Genomic DNA, 22,521 nt, shown 5'->3' on the forward strand with positions numbered 1-22,521 from the left:
AGACAGCCGCGTATGGAGGGAGAGCATTCGGAGTTAGCACAGGCAGTAAAAGACGTGACACAGAAACAAATTACAAATAATGGCGTGGTAATGTGCAAGGAGTGACTGAGACAAGTAGCATAAACGAAGGAGCGATGCACGTAAGAAAACACAAACAAGTGAAAGAATGAAGGCCCATGAAGAGGATACGACAAAATAAAAGAAGAATTTGTTGCATCACCAGGCCAACTTCAGACATGACTGGCACTTCCCTCTCTGATTTCCCACCACTCCAGGGCCCGAGAGAGGGAGAGCGAGAGGGAACAGACAGGGGAATTGACAGCAGACCCATGGTGGATGCGACCTTCCCATTCCAGCATGTGAGAGTCTGCCGTAACTTTGAATAACTGAGGAAAGTGGCAGAGGAGGGAGGGAGAGAGAAAGGGTTGTGACAGAAGGGGAAAAATGCACCAATAGAAAAGAAAAAAGGACTTGAAAAAAAAAAGGAAGTGCATTCAAACATTGAGAAAAAGTGGCGAAGGGGCAGGGGAGAGAAAAAAAATCGTAAAATGAAAGAACAATGAAGGCAACAACTGCATTCAAACAAACAGTAACCAAGGCAAAACGAGTGAAATTACGAGAGGAGCACGCAATAAAGACACACACGAAAGGGAGAAACGCGAGAAGCCCTGAAGGAAACACGATCCTAACGGCCACCGGAACGAGCCACGTCCCCAGGAAGCCATCCTCAGGCTTCGTCATCTTCCCAGGAAATTATACTGACGTGGGTCTTCGAATTGGAAAACAGTATCGAGGAATGCTTTCGATCGGGAAGGGTAAGAATAAGCTGTCTTTAGTGTGCAAGTAGCGGAAAAAGCCACGTCTCTCCGGGCCTAAGACGTTCCTGTGATCTAGTCATCTTATAAGGAAAGACAGAGGACAGGGGAGGGTAGAAGTGAGGTCGGCGTGGAAGACAAGGCACCGGTAATGAGTTTAATTAACAAAGGATACGTACACATACACACAAACACACACACACACACACACACACACACACACACACACACACAGAGAGAGAGAGAGAGAGAGAGAGAGAGAGAGAGAGAGAGAGAGAGAGAGAGAGAGAGAGAGAGAGAGAGAGAGAGAGAGAGAGAGAGAGAGAGAGAGAGAGAGAGAGAGAGAGAGAGAGAGAGAGAGAGAGAGAGAGAGAGAGAGAGAGAGAGAGAGAGAGAGAGAGAGAGAGAGAGAGAGAGAGAGAGAGAGAGAGCGTGTAAGTGTGTGTTTGCCCGCAGGATGAAGGATTGCGTGCTGGAGAAACATCAAATCAAGTCATGAAAAGGAAGGCAACACGTGACATGTGTTCCTGTCACTTTCCATGTAATTTGGCCGATTAACAAAATAGGAGGCAAGAGAACAAGTAAATATTGCAGTGACAACAAAAAGAGTAATGATGGTAAGGATATTTGTCTTCAACCAATTAGCTCTCCATACACGAAATATCAATAAAATTCGGGCTAAGGATTTTTAAGATTATTACACGTGATTTTGCTATCTTGTCCTCATTCCGACCACCAAAACAAACCTTTTAAATTGGGAACCTCAGCCAAGTTTACTCACAATCCCGAGTCTCCCCTTCATCACAACTGCCAAACAATTCACCCACTCCCATCCACGCCTGCCATGATCGTCTGAACCCTTCGCCTCACCTAAAACGCAATAACTCTCCATCACTCTCCATAGATCTCCAATTCCCTGCCTCACCTTGCCTCCCATTGACGAGACCAAGTATTGATGTAAACACGACACCAGCCAGCTCACCTGTGCCGCCTCTCAGCGCAACGCCTCACTCCGGCAACCCTCCTCGCGCCTCAACAAGGGGAAGCGCCTCATGACCTGTTGGCTCAAGTGACTTTCACATCCTCGTCCTGCGCGACCTACCCCCGTGAATGAACACAGATTCGCTTCCCCAGCAACCCGCCATTTCTAATGCAGGGTTGATTTTAGAATTCATAGGCTTTGCTCAGATGAGGAAAGGTCAAGTGATGGAAATATATTTAAAATTTACCATAAACGCATAATTCACTATGCTCAAATAAATACATTTATAAAGAGTGCATAATCAATTAGCAGGGAGCATTAACCATTGGTGTAAGTATGAACAAATAAGAGCAATAAATGGATGAATAAACTGAGGAAATGTATAACAGCTCGCGATACTTATATACCCAATAATTCTGAAAAAAAAAAAACTTAACTAGAAATACGAGGATATGGATTTGATAAAGAAAACAAAATATAACTGAAAAGTCGACCAGTGAAGGAGCGAAAACATGATGACACGAGGAATGAAAACCTTGGCATTCCTTCACCGGCCTGACCCACCAAGGGAACAGACGCGAGGGACCATATCTAGCTGTCCTAAGATGGTGAAATACTGTTGTGTTGTACTTTGGTTAAACTAATTATATGTATCTTTTTCAGTTTTCTCTTTTTCTTTTCAACAATTCTTTTAATAGAAGAACATCAAAATAAGCTGCATGACATTCATTTAACGAACTGCAAGCTGGCATTTCCTTTACGTTGTTGTTTTTTTCTTAGGGGGTTTTGGGGGGGGAGGTCGGGGATGAGAGTGGCATTCCCATTACTGACTTTTTTTCTTGTTTTTTAGGTTAGGGGGGCGAGGTTGGGGTGATAATAGGCGGCTTTATGTTAAAAATACTGAGGAAAAAAGTTAAATCTGTTTTGAAGGACAGTATTAACTTCTCTCTCTCTCTCTCTCTCTCTCTCTCTCTCTCTCTCTCTCTCTCTCTCTCTCTCTCTCTCTCTCTCTCTCTCTCTCTCTCTTTTAAGGTATTGAATAAAAGACAAAGGTAACCCTAGATTCTTTTGAAGTTGAATTTCCATACTTCACGTCATAGTCAATTTCCATATGAAGACGTTCCCTTAACAGATCAAAAGACCCCTTTGAACATGCTACAAGGTTCATTCTTCTTTACCAAACGTAATCTAGTGAGGTCTAATAAAAAAAATATACCAAAAAATATTTGTACCTCTTGCAACAAAAGAAATGACTGAGGTGTGTGTGTGTGTGTGTGTGTGTGTGTGTGTGTGTGTGTGTGTGTGTGTGTGTGTGTGTGTGTGTGTGTGTGTGTGTGTGTGTGTGTGTGTGTGTGTGTGTGTGTAAAAAGAAAAGAAAAAGAAAGAAAAATTGAAGAATGAAAGACAGACAGACAGACAGACAGACAGACAGACAGACAGACAGACAGAAAGACAGACAGACAGACAGACAGACAGACAGACAGACAGACACAGACAGAAAAATATACAGACTGGAAGACCGGCAGGTACAGACAAATGAACAGACAAACGAACAGACAAGCAAGCATACATACAGACAGACAGACAGATAAGGTACAAAAGAAATGAAAGATGAGTAGAGATAAAAATATTTCAAACAGAAACGTCACGTCGTCACCAAGACCTACGAGAACAAAATTTACGTTGAGGAATCAGTGAAAAATGCACAATTACGTTATTTAAAACCCCCTGCAGGCTCTTCCACTCCTTGTTCCTCCAGAAAACCAATTTTCAAGCCAGGTCTTTAGACAGAAAAATAATGGTAGGCAATTTCCTTCCCCCTGGTATATTTTCTTTCCATCGCCTCGTTCTTCTTTCCTTCCCAAAGACACGCCGCCGAGACGCGTCACAGTCACCGGCACTGATAACCTTGGCCTCTCTTACACTCCCTTGCATATCTTTAATTCTTTGCCTACTCCGGCTTCATCTAATCTGAATTAAATGAATATTGAATCGTAGCACTCAAAGAAACGGAGGTGATCGAATGTCTTATGAAGCCTTTAAATGTATGCAGTTGAATTTCAGCTTAGTAAATCAAATTCTCTTGCTCAAATAGAATAATAAGAGTCATTAGCAATTAAAAGGTTAGCTTACTTTCACCACCACCACCACCACCACCACCACCACCATTACACACATCATGAGGAATAATGAGGAAAATATAAAAAGTAAACTGGTAGGAACATTAACGGTTACTTATCGTTTTTCCTCAATCGTTTGTGTGTGTGTGTGTGTGTGTGTGTGTGTGTGTGTGTGTGTGTGTGTGTGTGTGTGTGTGTGTGTGTGTGTGTGTGTGTTGGGGAGACATTCCACATTAATCTTAAAATGAATACTATATCACCTTGGGAGTTGGATAAAAGAGAATGGATTTAAACACGTTTTATGATCATTACCATAATCCATAGCTATAAACTCGCCATAAGTGGTGATGCAGTAGATAGCTGTTGTGTTGGTTTGCTTTTCTTTCTGCTCTGAATTTCATAACCAAAACAATTTCACTTATTCGTGCTTTTACCATTAATTGCAATTTTATGCTTTCATATATCGATTTTTTATCTATTTTTTTTTTTTTTTTTTTTACAACAGATGCTGAAAACAATACACGTAAGCGCTAGTTTCATTTGAAATATTATGGAATATTTCACTGTTACGGTATTTACCAATCGTGCCTCCCCGCCGCTCTTTTCTTTTTCTAGCACAGCAGTTTTCTAACTTTGTCTTCGGAAAAAAAAGTATGAAAAAAGGGTCGTCAGTTTTCTACCTGGGAGCAGTTTCCCTCCACCGCCTCAAACCTCTTAATTTCCCGAATGTAAAGTGAGAATTTACTCAAGCTGGTTCTGCATGTGTGGTATTAGGTATTTAATCTAATTCCACGTCCACATGAATGAAAATGGAATGAGATATTTAAAAGCATGTTGTTTTACGTTCTGCGGGACACAACGAACTGAAATGGAATGAATTTTCCCAACAATCACTGTAAATCAACGGCCATATTTTTACTATATCGTGCAGGAAAATCGGGTTGACAGGACATTACAATATTTCGCCCACCAACATGATGCATGCTACTCACACGGACGCCCGTTCCTGCCTCCTTTTCACCACTGGCCAGGATATTGAGCCTTGGTATCTTCCCTTACTCATTTCAATATATTCCTCTCAGTTTTAACATTTCATAGGAAGGAGATAGAATCGTGTACGGAATTTTAGATATACTTATTATTTTGAATATGAAAAAAAAAAAAACTATAAATTGACTGCTGGGAAAAATAATACATATATGCACATACGTAAAACAAATGGAAATGCACAAATATGTACACAAACAACCATAAATGCACAGGTATCTACACAAACAACCATTATATTATCCTACGTTGAAAATCTCTCTCTCTCTCTCTCTCTCTCTCTCTCTCTCTCTCTCTCTCTCTCTCTCTCTCTCTCTCTCTCTCTTCTCTCTTTCGGCACTGATAAACACGGGAAACAAAGCAACACAAGAGAAGGAAATAAAACAGCAGATGCATTGGCCCTTACGAAGCAACACGCGATAAGCCAGACAATCTAATTTAAAAGAAAAGATGTAGAACTGTAAAGGCGAAGGCTCATGAAAGGAATGGCCTGTAGACGAAGACTTAGGCGTGGCTCCCTGGCTGAGAGTGCAGGTGAGGCCACGGTGAGCCCAGCCACTCACTGCAAACTGTACATTCATTCTCCTTTACAGCCATTACTTTAAATTCACCGTGCTTAGAGTGCGTTTACCATGCAAACTGTTTTTCACGCTCCCCCTCCGTTGCAATTCTTTTGGTAAATATTATTCTAGACTATCTCTCTCTCTCTCTCTCTCTCTCTCTCTCTCTCTCTCTCTCTCTCTCTCTCTCTCTCTCTCGTACACTAAGCAAAAGATTCACATTCAGAATTCTCGCTTTCTCTTTCATGTTCGGTAAGAAAAGATTTCATTCTATTCTCTCTCTCTCTCTCTCTCTCTCTCTCTCTCTCTCTCTCTCTCTCTCTCTCTCTCTCTCTCTCTCTCTCTCTCTCTCAGAGCCACTCTTTATTTTTTTCCCCAATTTTCCAATCCATTACATATCCCATTCGCGAGGGTGTAAGTTTGCATCTCCATCAGGCTTATTTTTTGATAATTTGCTAGCGGTTTTATTCTCACCTCAATTTGTCTGCGGCACCTGCACTGTTCAAACACAGCTCGATATGAACACAAGCGATGAGGAGAAGCCTTTACCGATACGGAGGGTTTAATTTTTCCCGGAAACGTTAACAAGTAACACGTGTGTTTATTTTTAGCAACACCAGAGCAACATTTTCCTGTTCTCCCGCTGTGGAACGTTTTGCCTTGTTCTTGTTATTGGTGATAGTGATCTTACTTTCCTACTACTTCTACTTTCTCGTCTTTTCTTTTCTTTTTTTTATATATATAGGGAAGAGGGCCAGCCAAGGACAAAAAAAAAGATTAAAAAAGGCCCATTTGAGTGCTGGATCTCTACAAAAAGGATAAGCGTCAGCCAAAATTAGGGAGTAAATGCCTCGATACCTCCTTCTTAAAAGAAGATAAGTCGCAGAAAGTCGGAAATACAGATGCAGGGAGAGAGTTCCAGAGTTTACTACTTCTTTCTGCTTCTTTACAGTACCCAATCCCTTTTAAAAGTAAACTAGATTAATCAATGGTCAGGGGCGACAGGTGCATGGATATATATACATAGCTAGGTTTCCTACATGGGGTGCCTCGTGTAAGCCTTCTGGAGTCTTGCAAGTTATGTTTTTATGCCTTTATGATGCATGATGAATAATTAACAAGACTTTCGGAAATAGTTAGTATAAGAATGAGCGAAAATACCTTATGGAATTCATCAAAATATATAAATGGAAAACAATCCACGAATCTTTCCGGGAATCACATCGTGCCCAGCTAATCCTGCTTCACTTCCCCTGCACTCAGCACAGCAGCCCACCACCACCCACGCACCGCTACTTAATCACGCGCCACATTACCTACCCTTTCCTTTCATGAATAAACGAATGACAAAGGAGTGAACTGGATCATAGAGAACACAGAACAAATCAAATAAATACCACCAGCCTTGAATAGGGTTGTACTGAGTTTCTCTTTTTTCTTCTTCATTTCCATCATTTCCGTCCTATTCCTCCTCCTCCTCACTTTTAATCCTTTTCAATAATGCTCCTCCCATCCCTTCACATCCCTGGTTTACTTACTTCTGCCTCTCTCCCTCTTCTCCTCGTCCTCCTCTTCACCCGTCCCTGACATATTCCACGCCTGACAAGCTTAGTTGTAATTAGCCGCCGGGTGAGTCCAAAGTGGTGCCTCCTTCATTTCCTTCTTGATCCTCCACTCTGAGTAAAATCAGAGAGAGAGAGAGAGAGAGAGAGAGAGAGAGAGAGAGAGAGAGAGAGAGAGAGGTGGGGAGGGGGGTAAAGGGATTTTCAATGTTGTATTGATTTTCGGTCGCCACGCATCTTCCTCAGTTAAAAGCGTCAGAGTACGTAGCGGGTTGGGCTGCTGCCATCCACTTCTGTCCACCCTTCAGCCACCCGAGGTATTAAAGCTCTCTCTCTCTCTCTCTCTCTCTCTCTCTCTCTCTCTCTCTCTCTCTCTCTCTCTCTCTCCACACTCTTATTTTCAATCTAATAATTTTCCTAATTTACCGCTTTCCCCTTATATGTCTCGCCCACTCCACTCAAGCATCATCCTACCTTCGTCTTACTCCTCCAGGCTGAACCCTTCAATATCCTCGCAGTGAAAGGAGGACAAGATTTGGCTTCCCTTTACTATGTGTTCAGTTCCCTTATGTTTTCATGTTCTTGCTTTAAAGTAAGGATTAATGTAAGTTGGAGGTTGTGTTCCGTTATTTTCTTATCCTCGTGGCTCACCAGATATGTCAACAAGTTAGGTTAGTGTGTGTGTGTGTGTGTGTGTGTGTGTGTGTGTGTGTGTGTGTGTGTGTGTGTGTGTGTGTGTGTGTGTGTGTGTGTGTGTGTGTGTGTGTGTGTGTGTGTGTGTGTGTGTGTGTGTGTGTGTGTGTGTGTGTGTGTGTGTGTGTGTGACGGAGACATGTATTCTTAAACACATTAGTGTTGCTTCCAAGGCTCACTGAGATCATTACCTCCATCATTAAGGACACACATTTTACCTTTGCAGTTACATAAACTTCGCTAAAGTATCACCGGAATCGCAAAAAAAAAAAAAAAAAAAAAACACCCTTGAGAACTTCCGTAACTTCTACAACAGGCTGTTATAATTTATGACGATCAGACCCTGACACATTAAGGAATACGTATGAGAATGTTGATCCGGCGAACACTATCATATCGTAGAACAAGTGCAAGTACGTGTATAGGAGAATCAGCTGACATGCCCTCGCCTTCACTCGGGGTCGAACGGGAGGTGCATACTAGTAGTGACCGCAGCCTCAGGGAGAGAAGCAAGGTTGGCGGACATCACAACACGGATATCACTAGCATAGACAGGGTTATTATTAGAGATACGTGCGTTACATGTGTCTCCTGCATTTCTTTATTTTTTTCTCTTATTTCGACTGTTGTTCATATGTTGTGAAAGTCCAACTGTGAAGAGCCGAAGCCACATTCTTACTTTATTTCAGGGACTTTGAATTCACACACACACACAAGGAGAGGAATTAAGGTGGCAGAAATGCGCAAAGTAGGAAAAAAATATCCGAAATGTCCTTAATTAACGCTGCTCGAACAAGAGGAGGAAGAAAGAACAACACATCAGCAAGTTTAAATTATGCCAGACAACTTTCACCACACACACACACACACACACACACACACACACACACACACACACACACACACACACACACACACACACACACACACCTAATCAGAAAAAAAATCAGGATACTTCTACCAATAAGCATCGAGACACAAAAAAACAACAACACAGATGAAGATTCCAACGTCACACTCGGCATCACACGAACCGAGGAAGGAAGAAAGTTAAGCTGAGGAAGAAGAGACAGGAATTACAAACGAGAGTAATGACAGTCCCACCACCATGAACACGGAAGCGGACTTAAAGGGCTAGAGGAAGGAAGGTAAGAGTCCTGGTAAAAGAAAGGGGCGCCGCATATCTCTCTCTCTCTCTCAGCAGGACCGCGGCAGGTAAGGTCAGGCAGGTAAGGTGATCCAGCGGGGTGCCGTTGTGTATATAAAGTACGTAGCTTCCCTTCCGGTCTTCCTTCTCGTCTCGCTTCAACTCCTCTTCCGCGCCGCCATTAATTAATCAGATGCGTCTGGTATCTGTAGAGTGACCATATTCAGGGAAGTTCCGCATTTTCGAGAGAGAGAGAGAGAGAGAGAGAGAGAGAGAGAGAGAGAGAGAGAGAGAGAGAGAGAGAGAGAGAGAGAGAGAGAGAGAGAGAGAGAGAAGCAGAGACAGACATAGCGACACACACATACACGCACAAACATCTAAACACCAGCTTCCCTCCCTCCCTGCCAGACAGAAGGGGCGGAGCTGCATGGCCTTGAAAAACCTGCACTTTACAGTCATTCCGATGCGCCACCACGGTCGGGCCTTTCAAAATAACATGTTGCTGCGAGGAAAACACGAACATGACACGCCCGCTTAGATAGAATAAAATGTAAATAAATAAGCAATGTAATCAGTGGGAATCAGTGAACCATGAGAAGTGAAGAGGGAAAATATGACATCATTCTATAATTCATTACTTTGTCTCCTAATGAAAAGCGCTTCATGACTTTCAGCTTCTTCCGTGTGATAAGCGAGGCCACACACAAGCAATGCCACACAAGCATCTCATGGCGACGCTTACATCAGCATTACCAAGAGTCAAGAACTAAAATATATCCATTTTTGCCACGAGCGACAACCGTGGTGCCTTTACTGCGATTCTAAGACTGTCCTTTCTGTCATGGTTGCTGCTGATGTAGATGGAGATGACAAGAGATGAGAAGGGAAGAGTGAAAAGAAATGGTGAGAGATTGTAAAGGTAAATTATAAAGAACGCACCGCTCTCCCCCAATCCTCACACACACTGTCCTTATTCTCTGTTTTATTTGCAGCATTGCTCATTAAAGTGTTATTAATCAGAAAATAGAAGTCAGCAAAGTAATGAGTATAATGAAAAAGCGACAAAAGTTTCTTCTTTGTCTTCTTTCTTCCGCGATTCTCTGCTATTGGCTCATTAGTTCATTGTGAGTGTATGGACATGAAAACGTGGAAAATGTACACACTAAAGGTGGAGTACATAACGAGATTTGCCCTGCCACTTCCCAACACACACACACACACACACACACACACACGAGAGAGAGAGAGAGAGAGAGAGAGAGAGAGAGAGAGAGAGAGAGAGAGAGAGAGAGAGAGAGAGAGAGAGAGAGAGAGAGAGAGACTTCACTTCAACAGTTGCAACTTTTATCGTAAAATTCTCTCCGGAAAGGCTCTGTCAAGTTTCCTATAAAAAAACATTTTTCCTTCACAAACTGAAATTTTCTGGCCTAATGCAGGGCCGGGATCCCGCCTGTCACTGTCTGGAAGACTTACAAATCTCCCTCCGAGTCTTGTGATCTTTGTTCCAGATATTTCACTCTGATCTCAGTCCTTATCTCAGCGTCTCAAGTAAGATTAGCATTTGCATGTCCCCCTCCCGGCGACAAATGCAGTGCCTGGTCCCGCTAAACAGAAATGTGACCCAAGCCTCACTGTGTGTGTTGGAGAGGGGTATACTGAGTTGAGTGGGTGTGCCGCGCCCGTAAACAGAATAGGAAATATCATTACGAGAACAAAAAATACTGAATTGGATATAAATACATACAATGAATGTGTCCCGGTTCGTTAGAGCCAGTCTGTATGTAAATCTAGTTGAGAGAGAGAGAGAGAGAGAGAGAGAGAGAGAGAGAGAGAGAGAGAGAGAGAGAGAGAGAGAGAGAGAGAGAGAGAGAGAGAGAGAGAGAGAGAGAGAGAGAGAGAGAGAGAGAGAGAAACACATACGCAAACAGACAAGCAGACATAAACAAATAGATAGACAGACAGACAGACAGACAGACAGACACCAAAAATGTGAAATGACCTCCACATGAAGGTCAGGAGACGCCGGTCAGCGCTGATCACGGCTACAGGAGAGCGGCAAGGACTTCACCACCCAGGCGGTGAATAGCAACAAGAAGTGTAGGTACATGACTGGGGTACCAACTAGCCGTGGAGAGGAAGCTGAACGTGTAAGATCTCAGCAAGTTATCTCTTTCTCTCTCTCTCTCTCTCTCTCTCTCTCTCTCTCTCTCTCTCTCTCTCTCTCTCTCTCTCAGCCATTCCATTCCCACATTTCTCGTAAAGCAGTCACCTCAGAGCAAACCGTCTATTGTCACTAATGCAACCAAATTACTCATCCATTCGCTCACTTACTGGACTGATATTCACAGGTATTGTTTGGCATTCACCTCACCTCGATTCTTTCAGCACGACCTGACCTGACAGAAACATCCCTAACAGAGGTAGTTTTACGACCATTAACCTCTCTTACGTGACGTGTGATACAGTTCATCTTTTACATGTGGAGAGAGAGCTCTTTCATTGTTAGAATTTAAACTAAATCCATCACGTAGCTTGCACATAACAAACTTTCAGTTCTTCTCCCGCATCAATTTCATCTACTAAATAACACAATTTTTCTTCATCTAATTCATTTCGAAGATTCAAGCTTTCCAGCCTTGGCCTCATCCTTTGGGGTTCATTCTACCCACAGCAAGTAACATCAATTACAACATTCGGATTGCCACTTTTTCAACCGTACCTTTCCATACATCCGTTTTGCACAATGCGAGGCCAAACGCTCCTCCCTAACATGGGCACTCTACGTTATTTACACTCACATTGTTTTGTTTTTCTTATGTGTATCATTAAGTCTCTGGATACTATACATCCTTTTGTCAACCCAGGAACTTCCTCATACCTTCCGGACTAGTGGTACTTAGGGCCCGTAACATGCACACAAGCAGTCCCCAAGGCGAGCCAGTTCACAAATATCTTGAGACTGCTTTGGGTACAATTATAAAAAAGTTGAGTGATTCTTGGTATACTGAGCCACATTTTATACAAACTCTGTTTTACGTACAAAATACTATCATGAGCGCATTACCTAGGCTACCTCTGAACTTAATTATTACCTATACATGATGGCTACTCGTCTAATCTGAACTTTTTCATAAGCAATCAGACCACCTTTCAAGGCACCATTCGGCCCACCTACCGCAGTGCCGGGATCTGCCCAAGTTTCCGAGTGTACATACTGGATCGCTCGCTCTGAATGAGTGAGCTTTAAAGTGGGATTTAAATGAACGTCCTTATATCCATAATGAGGAAAATCACACATTTCAACACTGAATAACTACAAGCATCACTCATTAATATTTGACGAGGTATTGTTCCCTAACTGCAGCCTGTATAATACTAGCACACACAGGTGAACGATATAAACGCAACATTACGAAACTGCATCATGTGTTCCTCTCCCTACCATCACTACCTCATCCCCTACCCTTGCTGTGGCCATCACTTGCCTATGTATGACTACAGTGCACGTGATAGTGTTAGCATATCTGTTAACTTCGCCACTTGCAATAAGGGTTTGTGTTGCTTATTCTGTTTACAAGGTACAACACGATAAATCAATTAATAAAATCATTAGGGTGGTTACAAAAGCGCGTTAGTAGGCGTGACTAACACAGCAGAACTAACAAGAAATTACAATATGTATGTTAAAGGCAAAAATCCATCACTCAACTTGCCAGAAAGTGCACAGATATCTGTTATTGTATGCTACGTAAGTGTGCAGCCATTACTTTCTCCCCAGGCAGCACTCTTCCCCAGGTTAACCATTCCCCTTCCTCGGAACGCACCTCTGGGCTTCCATCTTGTATTACTGGTTAACTGATAAGTCATTGCCTCCAAGGCGAAATTACAAATATTCAGGCAGACAGACGAACAAGCTGCCCTACATAAGGACACTGACAGGAATGTACTGTCACGCAAAAGGGACAAAATAACACGTAATGAATCACATCTGACTCCCAGGCAGCATCATACGTAGCTGAGGCCTGGAGGTGAAGGGAAGACAGGATGGAAGCAGCAGGGGAAGAAGGTACATACAGTGGAGGGAAGGACAGCAAACTTTCCAGAGAACATGTATTGACTCAGAGGAACTCATGTCAACTTTCCTTCCTTACGACCTCCCCTCGCCTCGCCTCGCCTCGCCTACTCCCACTTGCCTTCACTCCTTCCCTGCAGTAAATGGGTTAGAACATCTTTTCAGAATGCTCCCTCCACTGACAAACTAAGATAAATATTGCTATTCACTTCTCCACGTGCTCGGCGGCAGAAATTCGACTCGTTAAGCAACAACAACGAAGACAAGTGTTGCTGAGAAAAGAAGATAACGAAGTGTGCACATTCGACCATGTACGCGCGCGCGCGCACACACACACACACACACACACACACACACACACACACACACACACACACGGTCAGAGACTGCAGAGACTGCAGCAGATCAAACAGTTAAACACACACACACACACACACATATGAATTTTTTTTTTATTTGTACTGATGACCTAAAAAAATAATAATAATAAAAAAGTCAGCAGAGAGTCACAGGCACCAGCTACAAACAAGGCAATGAAAGGTGCTTCATGAATGCATCATGTGCTTCAGATACGAAGAAAAAACTGCTATAAATATTGAACAGAGGTACGAAATTTAATACGGAAGTTGTTTGCAGCAGCTTCCTCAACCCGAGCAGCATAAAAACACACTTACTCTGGACGTAGAAATCTCCCGGGGTTGTCGACCAGGAATCTTACCTGCAAAGAAAAATTAGGAACAGTTAAAAGGTTGCTACTCAGGCAATTCAAAACAATATATTTTCTTTTTATGCTTATTTCGAAAAAAAAAAATGACGTATTCAGATGACGGCGTGAGGAAAAAGAACAGAGCATTTTTTTAGTTTATCTTATAGTAACGCTTTCCCTTCACCAGCTCCTTCGATGCCTACGTTACACTCCCCAGCAGCTCCTTACTTACTCTCACCCATCACACCCATGATTATGTGACTCCTTTATTTATCCACCTCACCATTGACTTGGCTGCTCCATCTCCCCTCATCGTTATTCCTCACCTCCAGATAAGACACCTCGCCCTTAACAAACAAAGAACCATCCAAATTCGAAGCTATGATGACGCCGGAATACTTTACTGGTAATGTTATATTCATTGTCATTCCAGCGAGGGATGTCAGCTGCTTGCCTGAGTGCTGCCGGCGCGGGTTACTTGACATGCGGAGTTGAAACTGCCTCGCTCCTTCCCCGCCTGGATTACCCTCATGAACATTCAAGGCTCCTATACCGAGGACACCTTGAGAGCGCGCGGGGCTGCTAATTTCCTCGTTACATCATTGTGAACTTTTAAACGCCACCTGGAAAAGTGGTAACCTTCCCCAGCATGTCATGAGATAAACGCATTACGCAACACACCAGTTCAGTAGTCAGTACCAAAGGGAACGTAGCTTCGGACCTTCTTCCATCCCACCCGTGGCATCTTAACGTTGTGAAAGAATATTCGCCTTTACTTCAGCGTGGAATAAGGTTCCTGGACTTTCTAAGCTATCCAAGGTATTAATGAGAGCGCCACTCGTTTAGCTCCTCTGCATGGCTATATCAGGAGCCCCGTTGCCGGAATATTAAATCCACGCTTGGTTAAACTTAAAATCCAGTGCAAGGTTGTCCCAAAATGTACACAGAAGGTTGGAAGAAAAAAACATAATGTCCTCACATCCACGACTGAGCCACGGCGGCCTATATAAACTACCGGAGCTCCACAGCAGTACATTACATTTTATTTTATTTTATTTATTTATTTTATTTTTTTTCTAAGCGTCCTGCATATGCAAAACTTCCACGCCGTGTTGGAGTCCCGTGTTCCCAGAGTAATCCGGGAATCAAGGTAAACAGTCTAGCTAAAATACCATACCTTTTGCAGTACGTAAACAAATTAAGGTAGGTACAATTCATTCACTCAGCAAGAAGAGAGCAACACGGAACGCTTACTGATGAGCTGGAGGGACTTGTGGGACGCGCGAGGTGGACCAGGACGTGGATGGCAAGGTGAGGGAACCTTCCTACCCTCCCATGATAGCAACAGAGCTTCTCACTACACACCAATCCCCCACACAGCCTATCTTAAGCCTCCATCCCCTCAGCCATCCATTCTTGTACGAGTGTATCTCTCTCTCTCTCTCTCTCTCTCTCTCTCTCTACCCTCTCCCTTCGCCCCTTGACAACTTTAATGTCGCTTTTATCCTCCTGATGAGTTTCAGCAAAATCATAAACACCTTTTCATACACGCGGCTCCAACAAGAATCCCTGGTATTACCCACTAGTTCTTTAATACAATGAACTCTCACACTCGATTACACAATAATATTTTTCTCCCACTCCAAGAAATCATCTATCTATTTTTCGCATCATGTACCCCCAAGTCAATTCTCCGTGGAAAGGACACCACTCAATGACTCAAAAGATAACTAAGTACACATGAGGCTTTTTTTTCTTTTTCTTTTCTTTTATCGAACAATATTTCAGTTTGGATTCTGACTGGAGCATGTTTAACCTTTCTCTCTCTCTCTCTCTCTCTCTCTCTCTCTCTCTCTCTCTCTCTCTCTCTCTCTCTCTCTCACCAGCAATATTAACCACCCAAAAGCCACGTCCTGAACTGTGTGAGATTGGCCGAGGTTTTCTTTCATTTTTTCACTTTTTTTTTCTCTATTCATGCAGCGTCACCTCGCCTGGTTCCGGGAGCGGCGGGAAATAAAGAAACAAACCTGAAAATCTGTTTGCGCGGGGCTGGACAATGCTGACAAGGGCGAGAATAGCGAGCACCTGTGGAGGAAAGTGGACCATGGCGGTGACGGTGGACTGAATATATGATCCTGGGCCGACGCCACCACCATAGAGCCGCCGCAAGTAATGGTGGTGGTGGTGGTGGTGGTGGGGTGGCAATGGGTAACAGGCAAGTAATATTGAGAAAAGGAAAGAGAAGAGTAGAGACAGAGATATATGTGCTCTCTCTCTCTCTCTCTCTCTCTCTCTCTCTCTCTCTCTCTCTCTCTCTCTCTCTCTCTCATATGGGTGACGAGTGACGAACAGGAGATACGGGAAGAAAGTAAAACAAAGACGTATATGCGCTCTCTCTCTCTCTCTCTCTCTCTCTCTCTCTCTCTCTCTCTCTCTCTCTCTCTCTCTCTCTCTCTCTCTCTCTCATACGTGTGACGGGCACGTAATAAAGGAAAAAAGAAAGTAGGAGAAACAAAGAGAAGTATGTGCTCTCTCTCTCTCTCTCTCTCTCTCTCTCTCTCTCTCTCTCTCTCTCTCTCTCTCTCTCTCTCTCTCTCTCGTGCAGACTTAATCGGTCAATGACTCGAAAATTCGCCATCCGTACTTCCTGTCTTAGTAGTGAACCTTTTCTTTTGTTTTCCGGACACAGTTTTCCTTAGCAGTCTTCCGGCCACTTCTGATAAACCATTTCTCCTTTTGCTAAGTCTCCAGCTTCACTCACTTCCACTTTTTTCCTTAAAGTTTCTCATCAAAGTCTACTTTTTTTTTTCTTCCTTTAATAAACCGAGTAGAAATTTATCTTGGTTTCTTTCTACAGCAGTAATGTAATACCAACTTTATGCAATGATATCTCTCTCTCTCTCTCTCTCTCTCTCTCTCTCTCTCTCTCTCTCTCTCTCTCTCTCTCTCTCTCTCTCTCTCTCTCTCTCTCTCTCTCTCTCTGGTATTTCCTCTTCCTCATATTTATTAACTTCCTCTTCTTACTGATTCCTCAAGCTCTAAATCCTTCTCTTCCTCTCCCTTCTCTTCCTCTTCCTCTTCCTCCTCTTCCTTCTCCTCCTCTTCCCAATCTTCCTTTCCTCGTCTGTACTCTTCTATATCAACTTAAAATCACGGGGTATAACTTATCACAAACAGCTTTTTAAGTGCAAACATTCATACTAGCGCGTGTTTTTCCTTTACGTTTCGTTCAGTAGTTTCTCCTTCACCTCTTCCTCTCCTTCTTCCTCCTTCTCCTCCGCCTCTCCCTCCCCCCCCCTCCTCCTTCCTCAGGTCAAAGGTATCACCACTCGTACACGCGGTAATAGTCAAGTCAATGCACCGAAGCTTCACTCAGCACATGGAAACGCGTCTATCACCACGCCCTTGTGAAGACTTCGTATAACAGGGAGGGAGAGTGAGGCGCCTCGGAACTGACGGAATTGACTCGATATGTTCAGCATGGGAGTGTGAAAATCTAGAGGCATTTTCTTCTTTTCTTTTCTTTTTTCCCAGTTCACTTCTCTTGTATTCAGTTCGACAATGTGCATGTTAACCCCTTCAGTACTGGGACGCGTTTTAACCATGAATTTTGAGTATGGTGGTTTTATTGACATTAGGATGGGTCTATGGAGGTCAGAAGATTAATAGCCAGTCTTCACTATCTCAATCCCCACACAGGTTTCTGAAGCTGTATAAAATCACCAAGGAGTAAGCACAATGGATATAAAAACGTGTCATAGTACTAAAGGGGTTAAGACAATTGGGGAATGTTGTAAGCCTGGATTTTTTTCTTCAGTAGCTTAGTTATATCTATTTACCTATTTATTTACTACATACTTATTTATTTTTTATTGTTTATTTATTAGCTTTGTAAATGTGAATGCACACTCTCTCTCTCTCTCTCTCTCTCTCTCTCTCTCTCTCTCTCTCTCTCTCTCTCTCAAAAACACCACGAGGTTAGGTTCGCATTTCACAACAGGTGCCAACAACAGTAATCATCTCCGTGATGCAACATCATCCCGGTCATGACAGTCACACAGCCACACATCACTCCAACACTACACTAACTCACCATCAAGCAGTAACTCTTAGCGCATTGGGGCACCTGAGACGGTACCGTTAGTCATTTTCTTCTACGGAGGGAGTGAAATTGTGAACGTAACTCTAATCAGCACCTATGTTCGTCCATCTACCTGTCCCTCCCTTCCGCATGACCTTCCCTATCAGTGCTCCCTCCACGCTCGCCACCCACCCACACCTGGCAAAAAGGTATCATTTTCATTCACATTGAAGGACAGAATTTTCGCACGGGAAGGCAAGCAATGGAAAAAAAGTCACTCTCCCACACTTAGTAACTGCAATTGGTCCTAGTTGTGTGTGTGTGTGTGTGTGTGTGTGTGTGTGTGTGTGTGTGTGTGTGTGTGTGTGTGTGTGTGTGTGTGTGTGTGTGTGTGTGTGTGTGTGTGTGTGTGTGTTGCGTGAGTCTGTGGTTGGGAAATGTACAATAATCACGCACTAATCACGGCCGCCAGTGCTATCTACCCTTCACTCTCCAGATCCCCAGACAGGGTGGTGGAAGGACAACAACTCTCCCCAATAACTCCCCACCCTCTCCCTCTCCCTTTCCTCGCCCCTCCTCCCCGGCCCTGTGTCCTTTGCACCGCACTCTCCCTTCTAGCCTTCTATGGCCTCTCCTTCCCTCCATTCTTCCTCTTCCGGAAAATTTTAAACATCATTGATGATTATGACTTTTACTGCTTCTGTCAGAGAGAGAGAGAGAGAGAGAGAGAGAGAGAGAGAGAGAGAGAGAGAGAGAGAGAGAGATAGGTAAGTAGCTCTCACCAGAAACCATTCCACTTCCTACTCCTCTCTCTCTCTCTCTCTCTCTCTCTCTCTCTCTCTCTCTCTCTCTCTCTCGCGACCCTCTTCTCCCAAACCTTTCACCAACGCGACACTTTTCTCTATTGGCTGCCTCTTGTCGCTCGGGTCCCTCCTCGCCTCTCCGTCCCCCGCTGCCTCTTCTGGCTTTGTTTATACATCTATTTGCAAGTGTTTAACGTGGAGCAGCGCTTTAACTGAAAGGGTCGGGACGGAAAAGAGGGAAAGGTACTATGAATGCAGGATTGAGACACGGGGGAGAAAGAACACCGAGGATGAAATGAGATAGATATGTGTGGACAGGTTGAGATGATTTATTGCTTAATGCTGTTTGTCTGTCTGTCTGTCTGTCTGTGTCGGGAGTTACTGCACAGTATTTTTGTTTTCTCTTCCTCGTCAGCGTTTTATTTTATTTCAGTTTTTTTTTTTTTTTTTTTTTTTTTTTTTTTTTGTTTCGCCCTCTTTGTTTCAGCAACTTTTATTCACGTCACTTATTTACACTTCGCTGGTTTACGACTCTGCTGGTTCTCTCTCCCCTCATCACACTATCGGGCTAATTAGGATCCACTCTAAAGACTGATTTTTCCGTGTCCCTGCAGTTTTCAAGAGCAATTCACCAGTGCAGATAAAAATGTCACACTTGCATTTTATATTTCCTAGAGTTGAGCGTGGCGTTGATAAATGAATATTCCTTTACCATTTCCGTGATTTAGTTTCACGACAGTTATGCTTGCTTTATTCTGGTCACTCTTAACAAACCAGCAACTCAGACTATGGAAACCCAGATGAATTACCTCCATAAGTAACATCACAAACTCTAGTAAATGTACATGGGATCTCTATCAATCAAATAGAAATATATGGATTAATCAAAGGCATTATGTGAACAACTCCACAAAGACAAAGAAGATCTAGGGATGTGATGGGCGGAGACTGTCGCTCACGTAAAACTATTATGTGTGAAACATTTATAACAATATATTAATTCTTTGGGTGACTATGTTAATGAGACTGATAAAGGACGTAAGTGAACCGGTGTTGGACATTTTTCTTTTAACATAAGGTGATGGCAATACGTGATTCCCGCCTAGTGACTGAATGATAAACCGGTCTTACTGCGCTGCAACAACCGTGTAGAAAAAACACACCTCAACACCTCATACTCAAAACACACTAGTTAAAAAAGATGATAAAACGCAGCGCAACACTTCTAGAAAAACTGACTAATTGATTTACGGGAGGCTTAGAGTCACAATGAGAATAGGATCTAATAAATGGGAGTCCTGGATTTTGCTGAAGGATATTTACTCGAGTAGCGTCCAAGTGTGAGTGGCAGAGGAGTGTTTTGCGCCCTGGAATCTGTTGCGTGGTGGCGCTGGAGGTGGAACAGTGTCATCTTGAGCCACCTTCCTCCGGCGACGTCTTATCTTAATCCTTTCCATAATTCTCGCAATGTCTTTTCCTCTGGCTCCAGTTCTGTTATCTCTCTCTCTCTCTCTCTCTCTCTCTCTCTCTCTCTCTCTCTCTCTCTCTCTCTCTCTCTCTCTCTCTCATATTTCCTCCGTCACTTTACCCTCATCCTAGTCAATAAAGGTTTTAATTTTATCTTATTTACACCTTCAATATTTTTTTTCCTTTCTCCTTTCTTTCTTTCCTATTTCTTTTCTTTAATTTCCTTCTCTCTTCCTTCCTCTAATCCACTTCTATTTCTTCTCGCCACTTCAAGTTAAGACTGCTTTTGTCTCTCCTTCTTCTCTTTCCTCCATTCACTTCCGCACCAGTCTTTCTCCATCTCTCCTTCCATTCTTCTCACTTCACTTCCCTTCATCTATCACTCCCTCCCTCCTTTCTGGCTCTCTCACTCTCCTTCCTTCCTTCCTTCCTTCCTCCCTCCTTCATCCACATACTCTTCCATCTCACTTCAGTTTGCTGGAGTAAAACGAAGGTCCTTGTTATTTTTTTCCTTACCTCTCTCTCTCTCTCTCTCTCTCTCTCTCTCTCTCTCTCTCTCTCTCTCTCTCTCTCTCTCTCTCTCTCTCTCTCTCTTCTTTTTTCTCTTTTTTTTTTTATTTGTAGTAGTGGAAATAATGTTCGTCCTTAACAACAAAAACAAAACAAAAAATGATGATAAAAATGGCTGAATAAAAATATGAAGACTTTGTGATACAGAAATTGCAGGAAACAGAATGAAGAAAAAAAATTAGGTCTTTTCTTCAAATTGTTGTCATTGTTCCTGTAGTTTTTGTATGATTGTATGTATGTATGTATGTATGTAGGTTTGTATATAAGTGTCTGTGTTAGTATCTGTGTTAGTGTGTGTGTGTGTGTGTGTGTGTGTGTGTGTGTGTGTGTGTGTGTGTGTGTGTGTGTGTGTGTGTGTGTGTGTGTGTGTGTGTGTGTGTGTGTGTGTGTGTGTGTGTGTGTGTGTGTGTGTGTGTGTGTGTGTGTGTGTGTGTGTACCAGCTGACTCAGAAGTGGCCTCCTCTCTCGTGCTTTCCTATTTCTGTGAAGTATTGAGGAAGGTCACGTGAAGGAGGGGAAGGGTGAGAGAGAGAGAGAGAGAGAGAGAGAGAGAGAGAGAGAGAGAGAGAGAGAGAGAGAGAGAGAGAGAGAGAGAGAGAGAGAGAGAGAGAGAGAGAGAGAGAGAGAGATGCTGGAGGTATTAACTGATACTCATATTTTCTTCAAACACACCTACTAGTACTTCCTCCTCCTCCTCCTCCTCCTCCTCCTCCTCCTCCTCCTCCTCTTCTCCTCCTCCTCCTTGACCTTCCTACTCTTCTCCTTTAACGTAAACACCATCGCCTTACCCAGAAGAACACACTTGAGCGGCATTAGCATTACCTTTGCACCAACAGCGTTTCTGACACTCACTATTCCCACAATCCTGCTGTCCCCACCCACCCTCGAGTGTTTGTTGTCTTCCTTTACCTCCTTTCTATATGATTTTTATTTATTTATTTCTTATTATTCTTGTTATCCTTTTTTTCTTTCTATTCCTATTATTTACTTTTTTTTCGTTTTATTTTTCTTCCTTCTCGTTTTCTTCTTCTTCTTCTTCTTCTTATCTTTATTTTTATTCTTCTTCACCTTATTATTATTATTATCATTATTATTATTATTATTATTATTATTATTATCATCATCATTATCATTACTATTATTACTCTTCCTCCTTTTCATCTTATACTTTATTTTTTTCCTGCTGCTGCTGATGCTGCTGCTGCTGCTCCTCCTCCTCCTCCTCCTCCTCCTCCTCCTCCTCCTCCTCCTCTTTAAGTGCAGATTCCAGGAAGCCCATTGATGGTGAGAGACACTGGCGCTTCGTTGAGTCACAAAAATATGCTAAAAAAAAACAACTAGTCGACTTAAGAGGCTGTCGCACAATCTAGTCTCACCCTCGGGACGCACGCGGCTTGCTGACAAATTCAACATTTCCTTTGCCGAGAGACTCGTTTTTCCCCGCCCCACTTCCTCCGTTGTGCGCATACACTGCCTCCCAGATAACCTTTTTTTTTTTTTTTCTTTTTCATTGTTTTTTTTTTTTTTCTTCTACTACTTTTTCTACCTCATGTTCTTGATTTTGTGCTAGTTCTTGTTTTTCTTCATATTTTTCTTGTGTTTTCTGTCCTCTTTCTTTTCTTTCTTTCTTCTACTACTACATACTATCACATCTACAACTCTGACTTCTACAATTACTTTTCTTTCCTCCCTTAATAAAACTAATAAAAAAAAAGAAAAATACGTTATTGTTAATGCTAATACTGTTGTCATTTCTCTCTGATGAAGAAAATGAAACTGTTGTGAGAGAAAAGCGAGAAGCAGAGTGTGTCCATACCAGAGGCGATAAGATAAAAGCGTAGTCTTCATAAACAGTGCAGCAAAAACTAGCGCGAGTGTGTATATAAATATATTGCC

At 42.8% G+C, this 22,521-nt stretch overlaps 1 protein-coding gene across 7 annotated transcripts in view; it reads right to left on the bottom strand.

The window, feature by feature from the left end:
• LOC123516321 (carboxyl-terminal PDZ ligand of neuronal nitric oxide synthase protein-like) overlaps positions 1-22,521 on the bottom strand; it is a 227,984-nt gene that overhangs the window by 81,193 nt on the left and 124,270 nt on the right. The window contains exon 2 of one of the 7 annotated variants that reach the window (XM_045275604.1): positions 13,673-13,716. The exons of the other annotated variants lie outside the window; for them this stretch is intronic. Within the exon in view, the coding sequence (XP_045131539.1) occupies positions 13,673-13,716 (44 nt within the window). The remainder of the gene's footprint in view (positions 1-13,672; positions 13,717-22,521) is intronic. 7 annotated transcript variants of the gene reach the window in all.

This window comes from Portunus trituberculatus, chromosome 40 (assembly GCF_017591435.1).
Source record: "Portunus trituberculatus isolate SZX2019 chromosome 40, ASM1759143v1, whole genome shotgun sequence".
Lineage (NCBI taxonomy): Eukaryota > Metazoa > Arthropoda > Malacostraca > Decapoda > Portunidae > Portunus > Portunus trituberculatus.